The sequence below is a fragment of the Dermacentor variabilis genome, chromosome 4, assembly GCF_050947875.1.
Source record: "Dermacentor variabilis isolate Ectoservices chromosome 4, ASM5094787v1, whole genome shotgun sequence".
In the NCBI taxonomy this organism is placed as follows: Eukaryota; Metazoa; Arthropoda; class Arachnida; order Ixodida; family Ixodidae; genus Dermacentor; species Dermacentor variabilis.
In genome coordinates, this window is record NC_134571.1 from 166912459 (window position 1) to 166936801 (window position 24343).

The 24343-nt window shown below is 47.1% G+C and overlaps 1 protein-coding gene across 1 annotated transcript in view; it reads right to left on the minus strand.

Moving 5' to 3' along the window:
- LOC142578052 (glucoside xylosyltransferase 2-like) overlaps positions 1–24343 on the minus strand; it is a 174730-nt gene that overhangs the window by 18273 nt on the left and 132114 nt on the right. The window contains exons 4-5 of the mRNA XM_075687468.1: positions 11745–11871; positions 7202–7349 (exon numbers count right to left, since the gene is read on the minus strand). Of these exons, the coding sequence (XP_075543583.1) occupies positions 7202–7349; positions 11745–11871 (275 nt within the window). The remainder of the gene's footprint in view (positions 1–7201; positions 7350–11744; positions 11872–24343) is intronic.

Genomic DNA, 24343 nt, shown 5'->3' on the forward strand with positions numbered 1-24343 from the left:
TAGGCACTATTTGTTTCATCACTGCGTAGTCCCGTAGAAGACAAGACCATCAGCTGGAAGACCAGTAGAGGTGGTGAATAGAATCAATAGCGCTGTATTTCGTGTGAGCTATTCGGAAAGAGAGCAGCAGCACTCAGCAGCCGCCACAGTTAGGAAATTCCGCGAGGATACGCAAAGAAAGCTTAGCGTCAAAACAGAGCTTGTATTTAGGCTCCCAAGGTCTCCGGATACGCGGGCTACGCGCAATTCTTTCGCTGGGCCGCAGCAACGTCAGAAGCAGCTTTGAATGGCTAGCGTTATTTGACGCCTCAGCTGCACGTACTGTTGCTGCAGACGGCGTGTGTACGCATATATGATCAACGCTACCTATATATCACAAGACCTATGTACTCTGCTTTATGACGTCACGCTACTAGGCCAGAAATTTCCATTGACAAGCCCCGCGTAACGAAAGCGGTGGCGTTAGAATGAGCGCGACTTACCCGGGAAGACTTGTTGTTGTTGGACTGGTTGGTGTTTACTTAACGACATATCGTAGCCTGAAGGCACAATACCAAAGAATACACACAGGCACACGTCACAGGCGTATCCCCCATCAGATTCTATGGCAGCCGGACCAGACAGCCTGACTTTACGGATCGGACTGCACAAGCCTTGCGCTATCTACGTGGCGTTAACATAATTAAAGGACGTGTACTAGGCCCCGTTACGGTCTCATATACGGGGTGTGCTAGGTGGGCGAAATACGAGCTATAATCACCGCAGCAAAGTCAGAAAAGGCTCTTAATGACTGTTCACTTATTAGACGTCTCGGCACTCGTAATGCGACTGAAGACGGCGTGCGCGCGCGTCTGTAATTAAGGAACACATACTATGTCCCGTGTGAAGCTGCAGCCAAGTAAACTTTATATAACCGGTCAATTTGCAACGTATATCAGACCTTTGTTTCACACGCACTTCTCGAAGCATGCCTCGATTTTCAGTGAACTGAGCTAGGCCTATATGCTACATGCATACAAATGGCTTCGATTGAAATCCGACTTCGGCTAGCTACCTAGGGCATAATGTCGATTATGATGTGGCTGTGGTGCATAACGCGGATCTTTTCTTTTCTTCGCACGGTGGGGTTGGGGCAGTTTTTCTGGAGATTTATCGATGTTTCTTTCAACAGGGATGATTGGTTGGAATTCGGGAGAGTTTCTTGAGGAAATCGGGAGAGTTTGGAGGCATGCTGTTGCCTGCGAGCTCCGTCGTGCCAACAAGCTACCTTCTCGTGTGTTTAAAGCACGTCCGAGACGCTCGAGTGAAACGCCAAGCCTTGCTGTCACTTTCAAAGCTTATCTTTCGGGTGGCGCCGTTTTGTCTCTAACACTGAAGCACTAAGGCTCCTGACCTATCAAATACTTATTAAAGCATTTAGTTTTCCTTGGGAAGTAACCGCGATTTCTCGTGAGTCTCTAAGCCGTTTTCGCGGACCGATTCCGTAGATAGTGAAATCTAACACATGGGTAAAAACCGCAGGGTGGTCCCGCACCACCCACAGTAGTTTGTACCACCATAAAACTGCGCGTTAGTACCAATGGCACCTGTGTTGCGATACTGTGGTAACAGAAGCGTTTTCATAGTCTTCCCTCGTGACAGGAGAGAAGAATATGTTTTGTGACGCTGTCACTGAGACGCTACACATCTAGTTGAAGACGCAGACGCTGTGGTTTGAAACGGTGGGCTTATGGTCGCAGAAGCACCGCTGCGACAAGAGGCGGTCAGAGACATAGCAGTAGTTTTCGAACTGGTCCTCAAGACAGTGGTACTCGAAGTACCGCTTGGCTTCCGCGTGTGAGTAGGCACGGTGGTAGAGAGAGTGCTACCCATGACAAATTGTGCAACAGAGTGCCACAAGTAACTACCTCCCAAAGCATGCTAAGCGCAGTCTTGGATAGCAACCGGGCTTGGGTCTTGACAATTTTTTGTTGTTTATGGAACGCTTACATTGTCAACTCGTGTTTAGATTAATGGGAGCTACTGCTCGAGTGCACCGCTATCTAAAGTACGGTCACATAGTTATATCTTCGGATTAGCCAGCGATCCGCAGCCACCATCTAGCTGACGCTTCCATCGTCCTTCCGCACTCCAAGGAAACACCGATGACTTCATTCGACGTTGGTTTCGTGAATTTTAGCTAGCGTGTATGCTTCGTGGTTGTCTAGCTGAAGCCGAATAAACGAGCTTAAATTGAGACGTGATTACAATTTACTTCTTGATCGAGCACCGCACCCGTCAATGATGTTTTCTTGCGATAGCAATTATATGGCACTCCAGGCGTACTTTCGCCGTCAGGGTCGCCATCGCCGCCGCGCCGTATGCGGTATATGTGTGTGAAAGCGTGCGAAAGGAACCGACAATCGCGGCTGAATCTTGCGCGTGCAAGGGAGGAATGCGGGAAAGAAGCGCGTCGTCTTCCGCCGCACGCTAGGTTTCGGGGGGAGGGGAGGGAGTGGGTCGGCGTTGTACTGCGCCTCCTGCGGCTACGGGTGCCATATCATGAAATCGATCTGCGTTGCGGGCCGAGTGCGCTTCGACGGCTCGTACTATTGCGCGTGCTGCGTTTTCACTGCTCCGTTTGCCTTGAAGCGATAGACAGCATGACAGTCACTTCGTTCGCTGCTGCGCGGCAGTCTAAGTGTGCCGACGACTCATATCTTTGTGCGTGCTGTATTCTCGCCGCTCAGTTTGCGTTGGAGCAAGTGGCAGCACGAAGGTATATTTGCCTGCTGCTGCTGCCGCGCTTCCTCATGCCAGCGTATTGACAGCGAGTGTCCGCGCCCATCGAGTTAATTTAGTTAGTCAGCGAATGTTTACAAATTTATACGGCCAATAAAGCTACTATCCTTAATTTGTATAGCCGTCGATTACTTTGCTATCGCAATCGATTCTTCGCCTTTGGCGCGAGAGTGCGGGACTTCTTTAACCGCTCACAAGACAACCCTAACCCCACTCTGCCTAGCCATACAGATCTATGGGTCATTCCAGCAATATGGTGGTCATCCTTACATGGTTTCAGGGTTGCAGGCAAATTCGACTGCCAGGGGATATTGTATAACGACATAAACTCAACCATCACCAAGATCATCAGAGCACAGTTGTCTTCACGTACTGAAGGCGGCTTCGTATGTGTTTGAGTCCCTGCGACAAAGCATACTCCCATACAAAAGAAGTCGTTTGGGAGCGTTTACAAACCAACATCTGAAGGTGGTAGGCCGCCACAAACCCTGAAGGCGTTGCATTAATTTACACTGTCTACTTTTAGAGCCGAGCCGTTAACCTCTATAGTAGGTCGGGATTTTGCGCGGGCTCGTTCTGTGCTCATCCAAAAACAGTACCGCCACCTAGTGACCATGGCCACTGAGACAGAGCTCAAACAGCAGCTAGAGAAGGTCTTTGTCGTTGAGTTTCCGCGTGACAAAATTTTTTCCCGCATATTAGAACCACAATTCGAAGCTATCGCGTCTGCAGCTTGTGACTAATCGTACTTTACGAATTGTCTGACGCAATTTACTTTGAAAAATTCAGTTCGCTCAGTAAGTCACTTCGGTTCGGCGGATGACCTACGCCCTTAAAACAGTTGCGCCCTTGGGGTGTAAATTGTCCCACAACAATAACCGTCATCTGTCTTGCTTGCGTTTCCTTTCTTGAAAACTCGGCGCTCGCTACTTTCCTGTCGAGAGCGCTGTCACGCTGATAACGCGCAAGCCGTTCTTTACTTAGAAGTACCGGGTTCGCAGCGTAAGAGAAAGGAAATACTAGTAAGACAGATGACGATTAACGTTGCGGGAGAAGATAAGCCCCACAGGGTGTAAATTTTTTTAAGAGTGCTAAAGAATAAGGATATATGCTGTACTTCCGCACACGTGCGTGCGCATGTGACGTACGTCGCTTCTAGTGGTAGTGTTCGTCTAACGTCAGCTACAGCTTCGCTCTATACCCATTTTCACAGGGTGTAATGGTGGCGAATTTTTCTTAATGTCACCTTTTTTAGCTGTTTTATAGCGTAAGAATTTACGGGCTATTTCCCCATGGAAATCTGTCCATCTTTAACGCGTCACACGATGCACTCGATAGGAATGTATGACAATGCCTTATGACTACGTATGACTAATGAGATTTATGATTATGACTATACAACATCTACATTTACATTCGGCATAGAAAGAAAGTAGGCCCCCGAAGTGGGCACAGGTAACGATACCATGTTTCCTTCCGCACAAAGAAACAAAGTCTACACGCTTTAAGTTTACACCCTTTGAGTCGTATCTTGCCACACAACAATAAACGTCATCTGTCTTGTCCTCATTTCCCTTCTTTAACGCTGCGAGCCCGCTACTTCCCAGTAACGAACGACATGCGCGTTACCAGCATAACATAGCATTGCCGACAGGAAAGTAGCTGGCGCGGCGTTTTCAAAAAAGGAAACGCAAGCAAGCAAGATGACGATTATTGTTGTGGGGCAGATATACACCGCAAAGGGTGCACACTTTTTTAAAAGTGCACTCTAAAAGCAGCTGCACCCTTTGTGGTGTATATTTGCCCCACAACGATAATCGTCATCTGCCTTGCTTACGTTTCGTTTCTTGTAAACGCCGCGCCAGCTACTTTCCTGTCGGCAATGCTATGTTATGCTGGTAACGCGCATGCCGTTCGTTACTGGGAAGTAGCGGGCTCTCAGCGTTAAGAAAAGGAAATGCAGGCAATACAGGGGATGATTATCGTTGTTGGCATTTATACACCCCAAAGGGTGCAACTGTTTTTAGAGTGTATATGAGACACAATAAATGTTTTTTGTTAGTGTTAGTATAGAAAGAAAGTCGCAGTTTCGCCCTAAAGGAGAAGCATCGATTATGCTAGCAAATTAGTAGACAGCCATCATAAGTAAGGATAACAGGTTAATCGGCCATATAAGCTTCCAAACACTCGCTTACTAAATTAGCAAGCACGACGTCAGCGCGTGCCAGCAAACGTACACACATTACACTCGATGACCGCGGACACCCGCTGTCAAAACGTTAGCCTGGGGAAACGAGGCAATGGAAGCGAGCGAAGTGAATTTCATGCTCTCTATCGCTATAACGCAAACTGAGCGGCGTGCGCAAGCTACGAGCCGGCGGCCTACCTAGACTCTGCCCCCAAAGCAGATCGCTTTCAAGACAAAGCCCGCGCGACCGCGCGCTGCTGCGCCATGCGCACTTGCTGCCGAAGTACAGCGCCCCGCTACCTCCCTTTGTCACGGTTGCTTGCGCGCGACGGAAGACGGCGCGCTTCTCCCCCGTTTTCTTCCCTTGCGTGCGCGAGATTGAGCCGCGATCGTCAGCTCACCCTCGCACGCTTTTACTCGCCCATAGAGCAAACGGCGCGCGGCTACGGCGTTAACGAATTTGAATTTCGTGCGGAACATCACGACGACGGCGGCGGCGACCGCAAAAGTGCCCCTGGATTGTTTATATAATTGCCATTGCCATAAAAGTAAGCTGCTACACTTGCCGCGGCAAGTATACCATACAGTGGGCCAAACCATACAGTCTGTGCAGAAAGAAAGCAGGCTACTACAGTTACGCTGCAACAAGCATACCATACAGTCGGTCATACATGCAGTCCATGCATAAAGAAAGCAGGCTACTAGAGTTGCGGCGCCAAGTATTCCACACTGCCGGCAATATCATACAGGCGGTGCAGAAGGAAAGCAGGCCACTGCAGTTGCGGCGACAAGTCCACCACACAGTCAGCCGTATCATAGTAGCAGCCGCAACTGCAGTGGCCTAAATGCAGCCACTACAGCTGCGGCGATAAGTATATCACACAGTCGGCCATACCATACAGTCGGTACACAAAGAAAGCTGGTCACTGCAGCTGCCGCAACAAGTAACGCAGTACAGTTAGTGCAGAAATAAAGTGGGCCACTACAGTTCCTGCACTACGTACACTATACTCGGCCATACCATACAATCACTGTAGAAAAAAGCAGACCATAACAGTTGCCGCAACACGTAATTAGTTAAGCCTAATCAAGCAATGTATTAAGTCTAATAAGGAATAATTAAATATGCTGAAGATTAAGGAAACCTGATTTCAATTGAATAACAGTAATTTAATAAAATATAACCCGCAATAATTAATATTATTTAAGATTACATATATCGAATTGATAATAATTGCCCTAATTATTTATTAATTAAGTGTAATCAAGAAACAGAAAAAGAAACCGACCAAATGTCCGCAATCATACGACCCGATGTGTTCGGATACGTCAGAGGCGTATGTGTGCAGATTGAGCCACTGGAAAGAATACTGTCGCGTAATAGTGACGGTGAATAATGCAGCAACAAAACCGGTGAAAGACGAAACTAACTCTTAATTGGGCAAACCTGTGCCCTCAAAAGCAAGTTACACTCAGAGCACAGCGATAGCGGCGAACGCGGTCGGCGATCGTCGAGATCTACTCTGCGCGTGAAGCGCGTCGGCTTTTATGCACGAGTCGTCGAACGTTCCAGAGTAATCGCTGGTGCCCGCGCGTCTCCCAGAAAGTGCTACACAGTTCGCGTCGTTCGTACAATCAGATTACACAAACTTTGGTGACAAAACAGACAACAGTGGGAACCATCAAGAACATTCGAGAAACTTCCCGATACACGCGGGTGCGTTCCACCGCTCAGCGATAACCTTTAATATTTGGGAAAAGCGGTGACCCCCAAAAGATAAACAAGTTCACGTGTCAGCGCTTCCGCGGGGTCTCACGATTCCCACTGGGAAGTTTCTGCAGTAATTATGTTTATGTTTTCGTTTCTTTTGTTTGTGTTGTTTTGTTTATTAGTACGCAAGAAGCCACGGGCCGCGATAATCACAAGTGTGCAAAACTTGGTGACTCAAAATGCTGTACGAGACGAGATTAGTAGAAAAATGAAGTTACGTCTTCTTGCAAATGCCTATAAAAATCAAAGTGTTCACAAATTATCTTGTGCTGACCTGCAACCATAGTTTTTTTTTCACCATCACATCGTAACATATCAGGTAACATCGCTGATAAGAAATAACAAGAGAACCCTTACGAAACACGATGCTAAGTCTTTCATGGGCTTAACAACTGCAGCGTTCAGCTAAAATATTAGTACTTTCAGCGAAACGCCGATGAAGATGGAAGCAGGGCACTCACCTCTTTAAGCATATCTTTCTGGCCGATGTCATCAGTGATGATGATTATGCGCAGCTGAGACTTGGAGTAGGCGATCGCTGATTTCACAGCGATCAGGCCATCGTCGTATTGGTTTTTGCAAATTATAAACACAATCGTTACGCTTTCACTGGAACGTAGGTACAAGCGAAAAAGAAGAGAAAACGAAGCATTAGAGATGCCTCAAAACATCTGAACTGTAGATGAGAACATTGCAGAATTATTGCGCTTCACGAAAACGTTTCAAACCAGACAGTATAAGGAAAAGAACGACGGCTAATTATTAGACTGCACAAGGAACTTTATTAAGGCCGCAGATAGAGGAAAGTTAGGATGGAGCATTTGTAACACTCTATAATACATACATATATATATATATATATATATATATATATATATATATATATGTATATATATATATATATATATATATTATGCGACTTGTAAATGGTCCGCAACAGAGATTCAAGCTGGGTTTAATGAGAGACTGGATACCTCAATCTCGATGGCGGCCTGACCTGCTGTTTCGTGCGAATAGTCGGAAAAGACACGCACTGCCGAAAGTTTACCACGCCACGCGCCTCGAACATTTCTCCGAGTGTTAGCTGTTGAAACTGCCTGAAGGTATCGCCATTTACCTTTGCTTCTGTTTGAACTATGACGCTTTGATACGACGCATTCCAAAATCGATCTCTGTAGGGTCTTCTTATACGTCCGGTGGGGTAACCTCAATCACAATTGCCACGACAATAAATATTACGCATCTGACAGTGGGTTCAGAGCTACAGGCCCCCAGCTTGGCAGCCCAAGGCTCATCAGGCTAACAACAACGAAATAACATATCGCAGAGTAACATTCAACACCGGTATCATCCGTCATTCTTTCGAGGCAGTTAGCGTTTTGAGAGGCCATGCGACATTGCTCAACCTCCGTAATCGGCCCAGTTCGGCCCAAATGCAACACGCAGTTGGCGTTGCGACACAGCCTCTATTGCGACGTCTCTGTGTCACGTTGTTCGTACGAGTGCTTCCTCGTTCTTTCTACGCTGGTATCTTGTACTGCAGGGGGGCTTTCCCGCAAGCCCAGCCTCTGAGCCGCGCCCGCAATACTAGCTGCAAGTATATGTTTGAGTGACGTCGATAGTTATATCCTGGTTGTCTCTCGTACACGGCACGGGATGCTTATGCTCAGCGTCAAGCGTGCGTGTGTAATATTTTCCTCAGTCTCACTGCGCTGACTTGCCGTGCGTTTTCTGGAGACGGCGTACTACGAAAGGCTTTGGGTAGGTTAAGTCCCAATCTTGCTTTATGAGAACAAGTGCTTAGAGTGTATGAGACAGTCTACTTATCAGGGCGCCAAAGTTGTTTCCAAAAGAGTAAATGAATTAGGCAGAAACCGAAACGCCATGACAGTTCATCGCAAGCGTTGCGTGGAAAACGCTTCAATACGGATTCCCACAATGCATGGAACATGCATAATTTTTCTGTGTTACATTTCTTTCTATGGTTTGTTCAGCGTCGGGACGATGCTTTCTGAAGGAAGTGGGACAATGCCCTGATTTTTGTTTTTCAGCACCTGTTATCGATTTCTCGCTTTCCAACGTCATATCTGTTTTCTTTTTTTCGCGCGATGACTGTTCGCAATACCAGAATTTTTTTGTTGCGTTTTCAATGTTGTGGACGGATCCGGAAAATCATATCTGCCCTAACATAGCCGAACGTGTGGTTTGCGGCTAGTCTTCTAGTCGTTACAATGAACACTGGCTGATCCGGAATTTTACTGACACCGTTTTTATAAGGCGCCTCAAGTGAGGTGGCGCCAATCAATTCGATCATTGTGTTTATTATGGTTACCGCATCCCTCTCATTTCCTATAGTTCTGAAATCACAAGTTCCCCCAAGGAGCCGTTTACTTCTAAAATTATCGCGTGCCTCGTCGTCCTGTTGCTGTCACTGTTGCGATCACTTTTTAAGCGTGTCGCTAAACCGAGACGAAATACCGCTAAAATTTCGCGAAATTTTGATGCAAGCTTCCTATAAATGTCGTTAGAATTTCTGAGTAAACTTAAATACCGTATGCATATTGAAACACTACAATATGCGCTATGCATAGCATAGATAATTTACCGATACGTTTCACGTCGCCCTTTAAGGTCCGTGTGAGGGATTAATAAACAGTGAATTCACCACAAAGGCGTATAGCCGCCTTTTACTTTACAATGATGCTGATTACATAACATATTATATGTTATGTAATTCGCCGTTTAATATCAGACTTGTAGGTTCCAAATGCAGCATGATTCAAAAGAACACAGGCAATTGGTTTTCCTAGTACGCAAGGGCACTCGGTCAGCATTATGCTTGAAAATTATTTAGTTCTCGGCGTTCCTGAAAGGATAGAAAAACAGCGATGGGGCAATTGCGTCTTCTATGCAGGTCGTATACTTTGCTTCGTGCCTTTGCTCTAACTGAAGGCTCTTCGTAGTATCGGGATCCCATAACGCAAAACTATTCCAATCAATCTGTTTTTATTCCAATCTCCTGGCATCAAATACATGTAACCACCGACGCAAATATGGAGTGGTAACCCGCAGTGTTGTTTGAAAAGCCCAATCAAACGTGCTTCTCGTTTATAGGAAGTTACTTTTGTTTGCTTTCAAAGCGACTAGCAGTGCCTACATTGAGCGGTTTTGCGTGTTGTTTGGCTGACAAGAGGAAAGGAGCACGCTCAAGCGGAGAGGGGTTTGATGACACCGATCCAGCGCAGTAAAAGTCGATCACCGGATGAGGAGGGTGGTGCCGGCGTCTGCGATTGGTCCGCTTCCCCTTACTTAGCTCGCGGTAGCTGGTCAAAAATCGCGGCGGCGTCCAACGGAACGTTAAAAATGCCGCCAGAACGGATCTTTAACAAAGAAGAGTTGGTAAAGTGATGTGGCATATGTCCTGCAAGTGCTCGATAACGTTATAGTGCCACGTAAAGACGTTTATTATAGGCAAATAAATCCATGCTCTGCGGCCGCTCCACGTAGCTAGTGCCAGAGCGAACGGCGGATAGCCATCTTCTATTCCTTTCGGGCAGTCCCCGGCTATACAGAAAAAAAAAAGATCAACTTTGTTCGGCATATTAATGCATCTTTAGCGCGCATACGTCGCTTTTACGCTATCAGCTTTCGTGCTTTTGTCACGTCGCGTGACAGACAGGCGAAGTGGGCGCAGCCCGAGAACGTTTGATCAATGCCACAATATTATGGTGAAAAAGTCGTCGCATGACAAATAATCATTTTTCTTTCGTTGGGCCTAATTATGCATAATCAGTGTGCACACATCATATCAGATGTGGCGTTTTCGCAGTTTTCGTGACGTCGCGTGAGAGAAAGGCAAAGTGATGGGGGTCCGAAAATATTATGACCAATCACGGAGGGCTGATTGCAGAATTGGAATAGTAAAGTTTGGAATAGATTTATACCTTTGCACCCCTAATTTGTCCAAAGCCCATGAGATAAGAAAGGAGTGTGTTTGGCTCGCGTGAACAAGTTCCGCCGCTTCTATGTACACGGCTTTCTATAGTCGATCTATTTTATCATTGAGGTGCTGCCTTGTAAATCTCACAATAAATTTGAAAATATCCACCGTCAAGACCCATTCAAACTGCTTTCGAAAAGAATGAAACAAAAAACATAGATTTCGTGAGCACACTGAGAATGCCACGAAGGCAACCATAGCTTCGTCATCATCACAGAGCCTACGCAACATACAGACAATTTCGGCCGCTCAGATATAGCTTCTCACTAATAAAGTGCATCCTGGAAGGCTATTTTCTACACAACTTCCCTAACTTCAACGTCGCTAAAATGTCCCTAATTTGTCTATCGCGTCGCTAAAAAATGTCGCCAGTCGCTAAATTAAAACAATTTTGCTAAACTAATAAGAAGGTCACCAAATCTAAGGACAAGATTCCTAAAATGGCAACACAGGTTGCAGTGCACAGTGACGATGTAAAACCTGCAGCTGAATGTTTAAAACGAGTTCGCACGCTGCTGGAAAACGGAAAAGTTGCCCGAACGAAAATTTGCCTGCGGTACATTTTCATCGCGTAGCTGTGGCCAAGTAATGAGTGCCAGCATAATCTGTCGGCAAAGAAAAGGTAAGCGTGGCACATGACGCTGTCCGTAGTCCCAGCGAAGCTAAACAAATCTAATCTAAGAGACTTTCGGCAAAATTAACGCTATAAGCACACCTCAGGTTGATTAAACTAGCACTGGCCAGATTACCGCACCTAGCTATTGAAGAACGTTCAAAGTATGGTACTAGATTCGTGTAGCTTTTCTTGAGCTCGTGCCCTATTACTGAAGCACTAAAACCTAGCCTCAAGCATGCACGTCTTCGTTCCGGCAGCACAACATTCTATTGTTGTAGCTCTAAATTGCCGGGGCTGTAATACAGCAGCTTTTCCTTCAGGCAGTTTTGCCGATCGTAAGCCACAACGTCCATTCCCTTTCTTATAGGCACGTTGTGAATGCGCTCACCTGCGGTTGCGGCGTTCGCGTGCGTCTTCCACCACCATTGTGACGAAGAAGAGCACGAAGAATCCCGCGTAACAAAAGGCCATGCATCTCTCAATCCGAGGCATCGCTATTCTCCGCATTTTCCGTCCTGCTGAAGAACAACGGAAGCTTACTCTCCTTAACTGTAATTGTGTGGCAAACGAAATACAGCAGTAATGCAATAACGCAAGAACGTTGGGGAAGTTTTTCATACAACCTGGCCGATAAGTTTCTGCAGGCGGAACAATCTCTGCGAAAGTGAAGTTCGGTCAATCCGCACATACATATAAACGTCGGCAGGAAGCTCTGTCACCCCTCAGCTTGCCGGCAAACCTTTTTGTCGACTTTGTGCTTCCATCTATCACTCTCTACTTTTTATAGGTGTAATAGGTTATTGTAATCCCTTTTCTGGAGGTGGCATTTGATCACTCCCGGAGAGTTGGCCAGAAATGTAGTAGTAGCATAAATTTTACAAATTAAAATAAGTTTAAATAAAGCGTACATGAAGCAAATGTTAAGTTGAGGCAGAGTTGCGGGAAAGAAAATGAAAAGGCGCTTGCCGGATCGTAAACACAAAAAATAAAAGAAAACATATATGCCATATTTAGAAAGCAAGCTTCTCGAAACATTAAACGACGTTCAAAACACGTTCGGAAGAGCTGAGCAACCATTCCAGTGGCATCGCAAAATGTCGAGGCGCCCAAACGTACACCCCAGGAAAAAAGGTTACATTAGGCAAATGACGACGAAAGTGCCCTTCAAAGGTCTCTATGACGAAACAGCGAAAACGACAGGACAGGTGAAAAAACGGCAGGACAATGTATACTATCCTGTCAGACGACGGGACATGTGAAAGACGGACAGGACAATGTGCTGAGCTGTCCAGGACAGCGCAGTCCATTGTCCTGCGCGTTTTTCGCACGTACCGCCGCCTGCGCTGTTTCGCCATAATGTATGTAAACCAACAAAGCCAGCTAAGAACTCTCGTGCGATTCAAAGGTCTTGTGGTGCTTCCGTTAAATTGCATATCGCTGGCAAAAGGTGCAAAGCGATCAATCGTTTTCTTCTCACTATAACAACATAGCGGGCAAGGAGCTGGACCATCACTGTGCAAGTAAAAACTCACGGCGGCCAGCTATCACACACAGCAGCTTACGGCACAGCTACTCGTTTATCATCATTAAATATTCTTGCCTCTCTCTTGCTACGCAGTTTACTTCTCGACGGATGTATTGCCTGCTGAAAATCTGGATAGCTTGATAGGGACAGAAGCGGAAATTCACGCATCGTCACGCGCTTATCCCAAGCCCAGACGACATGATCAACGCTGACAAACGAAAACGGGGAACCTGGGGGGGGGGAGGGTATTTTGTAAGAGTCCACCAATCTCGCATAGGTCCCTCACGTCCGCAGAGGCTTCCACCTGGCGCCGCGTGCAAGCCAAGAACCACATGTCTCCCAGATGGAGGTACCTCACACAAACGGGAAATCCGGAGGACCAATTCTGCAGATGCTCCGATAATCTAGGAACTCTAAGACACATCCTATGGGAGTGCACCTACTCCCCGGGATATAATTTATTCAAGGGCGAAGAAGCATGGAAGACCGTGCTTCATATCGAAGACCCGGTAGCAGAGGCCAACATTGTCCGTCTGGCAGCCGAAGCAGCAAACCGCTTCGTCTACTAACACCTGCCCCTTAGGGTGACATCGGGCTCCGTGGACGCCTACGAGCGGTACCGGAGCTCCGGTGTCACCCCTTACGGACAATAACAGTCATGCACACCTAGTGGACTGCCCATTTCGGCAGCTGCTGACTGGATGCAGCTGCACGAGCGAGGAGGAGACGAGCGGCCCTAGCCAATCAGGAACGGCCGAAATGGACAGTCCACTAGGTTGACTCTTACCGAATACCTCCCATGGATCCCTGAGTGGAACTTTCACCAATTAATCTACAGCGTCCTGAAGGAATCAGTCTTTAAGGCCAAGCCCTCTTCCTTGCGAGGCGTTCGTCGCAAAAAAGTGTTGATGAATTCAAGATCTTACCGGCGTATTTCTTCGTTCCATTTGTATCCATCTACACAAGTTGCACACGTCCAGCTGTCAACCTAGCTTTCGTCACCTGGCTCATACCCACTAAGGGGGATTGGTCAAAAACTTAGTAGAGGGTAATTAGTTATTGCAAAATTCTAGCAGCGAAGAAAAGTAACAGGGGCGTGGGAAATCGGAATTTGCATGCTACAGATAAATAAAAACCTGCAATAAATGAAAACCGAATTGGGGCTTATGAAATCATAGTTTTGTAAAACCAACACGGAAGGTACCAGCGCTATCGATTCCAATGCATAAGCACATCCCGGACAGTGCAGTAAGATTCATGGGGCTCCACGCGAGAGCCGGTGTCTCGAAACTTTTGCAGAACTGTAGGCCCGTGTAATTTAGCAGGAGTTATGTCTTTTGTCAAAGCAAAAACAGGAAAGACTGCAATAAAACTTCGGTTGGGGCTAGTTGGTACATCGTATTTAGACGGTGAAAAAAATTCAGCGCGAACACTCACGGCAACCCACAAAGAAGAGACGAGACAAGCACCGCCAGTGCTTTTCTCGTTTCTTCCCTGGGTGCTTGGGTGCTTGCAGTGAATTTTTCCCCTTCCAAATAGGAAAGACTGCATCACGTAGTACATTCCAGCTAGTGATTCAGCAGCCTCGTTCTACGAGAGCGAATCAGAAAGTTCTTGCCCCCCATTTTTTTAACCAAATTACGGCTGCAAATGCGCAGTCAACATATCCATTCCCAGCGATGGACTTTTATTGAACCGGCCCGACCTTATTTGGCGGTAGCTCCGCGGCACGGCGCTGCTTTCAGGTGTTCTAGGTGGCAGTTGGGTTTCACACGTCCACAGTGTGCGAGCGACGAAGTGTGATTCGTTTTCTATGGAGCAAAGGATGATCGCCCATTGGAATTCACGGGAAAATGCAGCCCACGTGTGGAAAAAGGTATCTCACTTTGAGAAGTGTGAGGTGGTGGTGTGAGTTCGCAGAAGACCGTGAAGACTGGCATGACAATGAGCGTTCGGGGAGGCCGCGTGCGTCACTGACTGATGACAGGGGCACCCCAAATTTAGTGCAGCGATGGGACAAATACCTGAACCTGTGTGGGGAATATGTGGGTAAATAGGTAAAAAGCTACGTACAATAGAACGTATGTTTGTAATTGCCTCAATGCAGCTTACTTTCTCTGGGAAAAATATGGGCAAGGACTTCCTGAGCCGCCCTCGTACAACAAAAGTTGGTGGCCATGCTCCCAAAATTTACGAAAATGTTCCCTAGTGAGAAGGAACGGGCGAATGAACGGGCGAATCAGCAACTCACGCAACAGGCAGCACAAAATAATCGCCCCTGATCAAAGCCACATACCCAAGTAAGAAAAAAGTCGCTGTTTCAACCAGAAGGCGAAACACAGATTGCGATAGCAAAATAGTTAACAGCTATGCAAAGTACAGATATTAATTTTATCGGCAGGATAAGCCTGTAAACATAGGCATATACTAAATTAACAAGTATGGTGTCCCGCACGCACAAGTAAACATCAACACATATCACTTGATGACCTCGAAAAAAAAACTTACTGTCGAAACGCTGCAGCGAGGAAACGCGGCAGGAGCAGCGAGCGAATCGGCCTTCTTGCGGCCACTCGCATCAACGCGGTTTACGCCGCGGAAGCACAGCGCATCGCGGACTCTGTACCCGTCGCAGAAGGCTTTCAAGATGAGCAAAACTTGAAGCAGCGGGAAGTACACGAGAACAATCGAAAACACGCACAACAGAAGGAGCGTTGTACTGCCAACTGGAGAACTTATTGAAAGCTCAACCAGCTTTTGTAACATGTCACAAAATTTTAAGAATAACCAAAAAGTTGAAAGGCATGCGTACGGCCCAGAAGTAGAGGTGCTTACCTAGAAAATTTATCTCAAGTTTTGTTACGGCTGAATGACGTTGTGCTGAAGCATTTACCTAGTGCTTTGGTAATGTAGTAAGCTTCTACAATTTCTCCTCCTTTCTTTTTTGCTCCTAGGGTGCTTCAGATACCTGGCGTCATTGAACATTTCGGTACATGAGCATTTGTTGCAATGCGCTGCTAAATGGCGCCGTACCTGTTTTTTTACATTGTTTTTACGCTGCCTAGCTCTATAATTAAAACATTTCCCTGTCTGTAGGAAGTACACTTGTCCGCAATCTAAACGGTATCGCCTAAACAACGTCAGAGGTGCACTTAGTGAATTGTTTCTTGTGATTCGTGATGCATTCCTGGCGTTTCCAATTTTTCGTAGCATTGCATAATTTCGAAAGTTTACAAGTAGCAGGAAACAGTAAGTTGATTTGGGGCCTATAGGCACCAAATCAACAGTTGGTGACATTTTAGCGACTTCGAAACTACGAAAGTTGCTTCAATAATAGCCTCTAGAACGTAGTTCCTTATTCAAAAGTTGTATGTCATAAACGAAGCTCGCTGTATGACGCCTAGGCTTCATCATCATGTTGAAATGATGGTTTCCTTCACATTGATTATCTTCACGTTCTAATGGTGTTTCACAGCACAGTTGCGAATTCACATTTTGCTCATAAAATTTATGTCTTTTCTATCCGTTAGAAAGCTGATTTGAATGTATTGAAACGCGCCGGGTTCTTCGGCATCACTAAATGTAGACCACTGCGGAACATTGACAAGCGTAGCATTAAAATAATGGGAACCAATGGGAATAAATTTTGTGTACACATTCAGAAAACAGCAGATGAATACGACAGGTCGGCGTTATAGAAAGGCGTATGAGAGCTTGTTCGCGCAAATCTGAAGTATCGAAAATCGGCGTTCAGACCAATAATTACTTCACGGTGGCTTTCAGGGGTTCAAAGCGGAAGCGTGATATTTCACCTCTATAAAGCTCGGGTAATTGTCATCGCCGTGTCAACAATGTGCGGCGCAGAATTTAATTCTCCTGTCACGAACATCTGGTATCAGAACAAATTAGGGATAGTGTAGATTGAGTGCTTTTTGTGCTAAGAAAATTAAGTTATATGTGTTCTTTTGAACCGGGCTGTGTCATGCCATCCCACAGTACAAGTAAATGCAGAATTTAGGCTGTTGTCAGCAGTCATGCAAAGGTAATAGCAAACCAACACGGGTTTAGAAAAGGTTATCCTACATCTACTAAGCTAATTGGAACCGTTCATGATTGCGCAAAAGATAATGATGTTAACCAGACTTACAGAAGCTTTATAGATTTCCACAAATCATTCGACCATGTTTCCACGATGAGTTACTTTGTGAATTAAATGAAGTCCTCAAAAGTACACAATTGATAAACTGGCTGTCAGCCAATCTAAGACGCCGTTATCAATATGTTGCTTACAAAAATCACTCTTCAGAATGACTTTCACGATACTGGCGTCACACAAGCATCATTGCTTGGGCCGCTTTTCTTTCTTAGGTTCATTATAGACATATTAATCAATATTTCAGTTAAAATTTAATTGTACTCTGACGATTGTCTTATTTACGTGGAGATCGAAAATGCTTGTGACGAACACAAGCTGAATCGAGACTTATTAAATGGTGTCAATTCTGGCGATATGGAAATCAATTTCGAATATACCATTATGTTTATAACTCTGAAACGAAAACATTTAAATTTAGCTATTGTGCAAATATTCGGCTCCTTGCTAAAACAATTCACTTGAAATGCTTAGCCCATAGGATCAATGTCCTTCGTGGTCAAAGCAAGTTGACCACGTTACAGCTAATCCAGACCGCAAGCCGTTCTTAAAACTTTTCTTTTAAAACTGTTCTTAAGAGCTTTAAATCTATCAAGCGCTGCTGTTCGGTTGTTCGCTTTTAAAATTGTTGTTTTACCACTGGTACGCTTTTACCAGCTAATTTATCGGCACTACAACACTGACACATCAAAAACATTCTTTTTGTCATCTAGATACGCCCAAATGCATAACCACAAATGCACATCGGTTAATTGCTTCGAGTACTCCTTCTTTCCGAGAATTAACGAGTAGACGAGTCCAACTAATGATGCCGTTCTTCAACCTAGTGTTGACTCTTTTGTTTCAAAATTGGTGTCATGAAACCGTGTCGTTTTTTTTTCGTTTGTATGCTATGATTTGCGTCTGTATTTCATACCTGCCAACTTTACAACTTTATCGTGATATGCCCGTTTTCTTGAAATCGCTTACAATTCTCATAATGACGGCACCAAACGTTTTACGATCCATTATTTGAGCCTTATTTAGGGCAGGATTGACCTGAACAGAATGCAATTATGTTGTCGTCGCGCGATTTTTTTAGAGCCGTGCTTTTTTGACCCACTCGATTATTGTGACCTACTGGCAGCAATACCACCACTAAAGTGGCAGGTGACGTTTTGGCCGCCATTACACGGATATTTCGCGAATAATAGGTATGAACATTCCATTTGTATTGCAATACGAATCATTATTTTGATGCGAATATAGAGAAGCGTCCCTACAGAACAAAGTCGGGGCAATATTTATGTTTGTGCGTCTTGACTAATGAAATAACGCCTAATATTTGTCACAATATTTTAGTAGTTCATGGCGGCCACGATGGTGCTTTTTTACATTTTAATGTTGTTAGGTCTGGCATTTGTTACAGAAACTTAAAAAAATGCAATCAGTGTTGCATTATAACTAAGCCTGCCGAAATTCCCAGAAATTATTGCAGTATAAATAAATAAATAAATAAATAAATAAATAAATAAATAAATAAATAAATACCGCCTGCACCATGTTCGCAAATTCATTCTCTATTATTCACTTGTACGGGTATTAGGCAAACATGAAACGTATAGGCAAATGATTTAGTTCGCGTTAGCTCATAGAGTTCCAAAACCTCTACGTTAGTCCAAATTGACTTGAGAGCTTTACTGGGATTATGGCGAATTTTTTTACTCATTTTAGCGCCATGCCTCAAAGAACAGTTGTAACACTGGATTGTAATCGTCCATCATGCGTGATTATTAGCTTCGAAAGAAAAAGTTAGATCCGCATGTTCAGACTCTTTTAATGCAATGATAACCGGCAAGTATATATATATATATATATATATATATATATATATATATATATATATATATATATATATATATATATATATATATATATATATATATATATATATATATTTACTTGCCGGTTATTATTGCATTAAAAGAGTCTGAACATGCGGATCTAACTTTTTCTTCAGAAGCTAACATATATATATATATATATATATATATATATATATATATATATATATATATATATATAAAGGCGAGCTTTGCCTCCTCGACTCGAAGAATAGTTGGTACGCCTGTGCATTTGCTTTCAGTCGTGTAGATGTCACGCGCTGTCGGAGTAGGTCTACGCGAAGTTGTGTGAGGCGGCAATGCAAAGTAGCGCATCTGGAGATAGCTAGAACAACTTTATGGAAGAATAAAACGCTCAATGGTTGGAGCCCCTAGACAAGGGCCCCACTGGCTTCCGCACGCCGTCTTGCTTGCCGGATGATGGCCCTTTGGACCTCTTCCGGTGAGCTGGACAGCGCCGCCTCCCATTGTGTATGATCCGTAAATTCTGTGTTTGTCTTTTGTGTATATGGCGTGCATGCCCATGATATGTGGTCTAAGAGAAAGGACGCGCGGCGGACTTGACGACGAACAAAGCTTGAGACTCAGCAAAGCGCCACCACCCGTATATGCTACAGCCCCTCAACTTTCAGACGCCACAGACTCTTGCGCGCGCGTCTCAAAGAGCTTTATCGTAAATGAAGGAAGTGAGCTAAGTGGAAGCATTGCGTCACGCAGCCAGCCTTCACGAGCCAACTCTGTGAAGCCAGCCCCTTCCGGCTTTTCATTCTCGAGAAGTCGGCCCAGCACGTGGGGATATGCAGCAGGTAACACACACAACAAAAAAGCAAATGACGATCATCTACGATAATTTCCGTCAGAATCTTTACTGATTTCGTAACGTTCTGGTTATTATAGCAGACTGACAGCTGAACGAAACGCGATTCTCATTACTGTATTGTTAAGCGTATACTCAAAATAAAAAAAATTAATTACCAGCTATAATACTCTTACTATTGGTACAGAAACTTCGTTTTTCTTGTCACTTTACCGCCCGCTTCTTGGTCTATTCTCATCGTGAATCTGTAGCCTGTGTTGGCAATCAACATCGGCAAAAGTGGCGCACGCGCACGGCTAGCGCGGGGCCTGTGCGTGGCTCCAGAAGAAGATCGACCGTTGAGCGGTGCGCCATGGTGCTCAAGCGTTACCGGACCGCCGTCACCATCGCCGTCATCGGCGCCATGTCGTGCGTGGGCACGGTGCTCTTCGCGCTCACCGTGACCCGCGACCGGCATCGGGCTGCCGCCGCCGTTGCCGACTGCAACTCGACGTCCTGCCAGGAGAGCAGCGCCGAGGCAGCAGCGCGTTCCGGCGTCGCGGAAGCCGTGGAGTGCCGCAGCTTCTACGATTTCGTGTGCTCGCGACACCGTCACGGCCGGCCGCTTCTGCACCAACAGGCAGCGCTGGCGCTCGTCACCAGGGTCAACGCCTCGCTGTCCTCCTTCCCGACTCTCACGGAGACCTTCCTGCGAGGCTCGTGTCCCGGTCACTACGCGCTGCTCGGGCTCGACCTGCATCGCGCCTGCATGGGCCCCGCGGCACCCCCGGACTGGGAGCAGGTGGCGCGGCTGCTGCGACGTCTCGGGCTGGCCGGTTGGCCGCTGGCGAAAGCGCGGCCTCTCGACCGATCGCCGTGGGATTTGGCCGGCATGCTGGACTTAAACTTAGGCGTCTTCCCGCTGGTGCGCCTCTCACTGCGACGCCATTATGGCAGCGTAACGATTCAGCTGGACCGCACGCCGCTGCCGCTGCGTCTTCACCTGCTGTCGGTTCGGCCGCCTCGAAATCTGGGCAGCTACTTGCAAATCGTCGAAAGGGCGTTGGGCGTGCTGCAGGGGGCCGAAGAAACGAGCGCCAAAGGCACCGGTGCGTACCGGAACGCCGCGACCGCCATAGTCGAGCTCGAGCAGGCCCTGGAACGGGCGCAGCCCCGCGACGCGTTCGTGTACGGCGCCAGACTCATCCGGCTGGCTGACTTGCCGCGGTCCCGCCAATGGGACTGGGCCGAGTACGTTGCCATCGTGCGGGACGACTTGACACTGCTGGCCAGAGCGAACCTGACGCTGCTGGTACACGAACCCGAACAGTTGGCGCTCGCCACAGAGATCCTGGGCAATACGAGCGCCGCGGTGCTGTTCAACTATCTCGGCTACCGGGCTCTTACGCACCTGGCGCCGCTGCTGCCAGCCGAGGCGCACTTTCTGCTCCCGCTGGCGCCGTGGGCGGACGCGGGCCCATCGCCCCTGCTGGCTGGCTGCCTACGGCTACTCGCGCACTTGCATCCGCACACGCTGCGCTTCTTTGCCGGTCTGAAGCCGGGCGAGACGAAATACGAGCCTTCCAGCAGACCGGGACGCAGCGCCGATACGTTGTTCGCCGCTGCGCAACGCGCCACAGCCTTTGTCGTCGAGACGCTCCCGTGGCGCGAGAAAGATGTTGGCCCGCGCCGTTCCCGCGCACTCCTAGAGGCGCGGCTGGTGCTACAAGAAGGCAGCGGTGGCAATTCAAGCTTGCAGCAGGAGTGTGCCCAGGGACGCCCTGCGCTCACGCCCTCCAAGGGCGGCCTACTCGAATCTCTGCTGCGAGTGCAGTCTGCCCATGCGTTCTGGTTGGCGGCCAGTCCCGAAGACGGCCTCGACTCGCGACATCAGGTCGAGCCGTTCTCGATGCGCGCCGACTACTTCGCCGAGCCCAACGTGGTGTACGCGTCGCCAGCGCTGTCGGCTGCGCTCGACGACCGGCCCTTGGGCGACGTGCAGGCGGCCGCACCGCTGGTTGAAGCATTGTTACGCGCCGCGCTTCCGGGCGAGCCACACGAGCTTCTGCGCTTTCCTCTGTCCCAACTGCGTTGCCTGGCGCGCCGCCTGGGCATATCGCAGTACGACGGCCACATGCCAGACCAGCTGCGCGAGCTGCTGCAGCCGTCCGTGTTGCTCCAGCTGTTGCCGCGGGGACGCAACGAGTCGGCCCTGTTGTCCGTGATGGCGTCGAAACAACTGAGACTCTCGGATCACCAGCTCCTTCTCGTGCACTGGGCCTCGACGCTATGTGACTCGCCCTCGCTGCAGAAGCGACTGCGACACTTCAAGCTCGTACCGACGCGGCAGAGAATCGACGTCACGTTGGCCAACCACGCTGCGTTCCACGAGGCCTGGCACTGCCCCGCCGGCACGGCCATGCACCGCTCCAAGGCGTGCCCACCGCTCATGGCGTAAGCTTCGCGAATAAGAACCGCGCGACCCTGCCATGCTTGCTTGTCTCTTTTGTTCGCACACATACATAGGACACAGCTGGAAGATATGTCAGATATGATTTTACAGCAAAGTTTTAAGCGATTATCATTCTTAGTGAACTTCACCAATATAGCGGTATGTTTGTCCACGACTGGCCTATTTCCCACCAACTGGGGTTTACTAGGTAGTCCATGGTCCAATGAATAAAGCACCGGATTGCTGTGCTCAGGGAATCGAGTTACAAACCAACCATCGAACCAACTTGGGTCACTCAACATGTTTAGACAATCTTCATATTCAAAGTCTTGTCTCAATACATATTCAGATAGTGCAGCGTATTCATCTTCATTGCTTAAGTGCTAACTGTATTGGCGTAGACATTTATCGTGGTATAGGTTCTGCTAGAATTCGTTGCACCCATTCGGCCATGGACTACCTGTCTATAAGGAAAATGGTTAGCCGAGGACAAACCGCTAACTTGAAGTTTCGCGACATCGCCACGGCTACTGGAGCTTTTTACTAAGGGCCTTGCCCCTTAACCCTACGATGCCAATAAAGTTCTTTCTCTGACTCTCTTCCCACAGGATGCTAATAGCACTAAAATTGAGTTTTTTTTTCTCACACGATTGGGTGAAGCGATCATGAATGAAATAGATCGTACGTCGGAAATTGGCATAGCTGAAGAATTTGTTGTTAGTGAATGAAACAAAAAAATCGCTTCTATGTCAGCACACATGCGCCTTCAGCCGACCAGGTGTGTGTGTGTTACTTTCTCCATAATCGTTAGGGAGCGCAGGAAGTCCTTGTCACTCAGTCCCACGACTGATTATCCCTCGAGATGTCAAATAATTCTGTTCCAGCATCTACAGCGGACAGCCGTCACCGGTTGCCTCTGTCCTGGAACGAGGGCTGCACGAGAAAGAAAAGTTTGATGCGGTGCCGAGCTGCGAATCGATGAAAGGGGTAGTTCTACGTGTTGGCGCATGGACAATAAGCTCGACAAGTCGGTGCTACTATTTCTCTGACAGCAGTTAAAAGCTCAAAACACGGCTTTTTTTGTTCATACATTCCAATAAGCTGACGACGACAGTCGCCATAAAGTCCTCGCCAAACTGACTTATCATATAAGCCTTAAGCACACTGCGCGACGAAGAAAAACAAATATTTTCGCACTTGCACCATTGCATTGTTCGCTGTGCACGCAATTCAACCCCTTCAGATAATTCAAGACTCTGAGTCATGGTGCCCATAGATTTGCACAAAATGTTGTGCTCTAGTGAACGAGGATAACACTGTCTGCATCGAATAGAATTTTTCACGGAGAATGCAGTAGTCAATGTGAGGATTTGCTGCTGTCACTGTAAATTATTTCAACAGCAAAGGAACTACTGAAGTTCCCTGAGAGTTCGCTGTTTTTCATGAGGATCGAGACCCGCAGTGAAATATGCCGCTGTGAAAGTTCGAAAAAAAATTCTGTTAGTACGTATAGGCTAGTGCAGCTGTTTCATTTTGTCCCCCCCCTCCTTATTTGGGGCGGGGGAGGTGGACGTCCCACCGCACATAATTTAAACTCTTGCCTCCTCCCTCCTTCTCTCCTCACATGTAGGGTAGCAAACTGGACAAAGAGTACTTCACCTAAGCAGTGTGCGAAACTGGGCTGGTTGGTGCGAAATTTTAAAGGAAACTTAAGAGCGTAAGAGACGGGCGTAGTGAAAACGACAGAAAAAGCGCTGACAAAGGAGATATAGTTAAACTGCTTGCCTTTTTCTACCCTAGATCTAGTTAATCTGGCTGCCTTTCTTTCTCCTCCCCCCCCCCATTATCACAGGCACCAGCATAACCCCCCCCCCACCTCTTCATTGATGCCTTGCACGTGGCCGAGCTGGGCCGCACTGGCCGAAGGTGTGCGCCAGGCGCTTTAGCTGCTCCTGGAGTGTCAAAATATACTGAGTCGCCCACTACGGCATGCTTCCTAATCATATCGTGGATTTGGCTCATAAGGCACCATAATTTGAATAATTGTTTTATGCTGAGTTCCTTATCAGGAACAATCGTCGACTCAAGGCAATAAAGGGGCCCTGAACCATTTTTCATCGAAAGCGAGAAATAGATTTGGCATTAAGCAGACTAGTTAATGACTATGTCGGCGTAAAA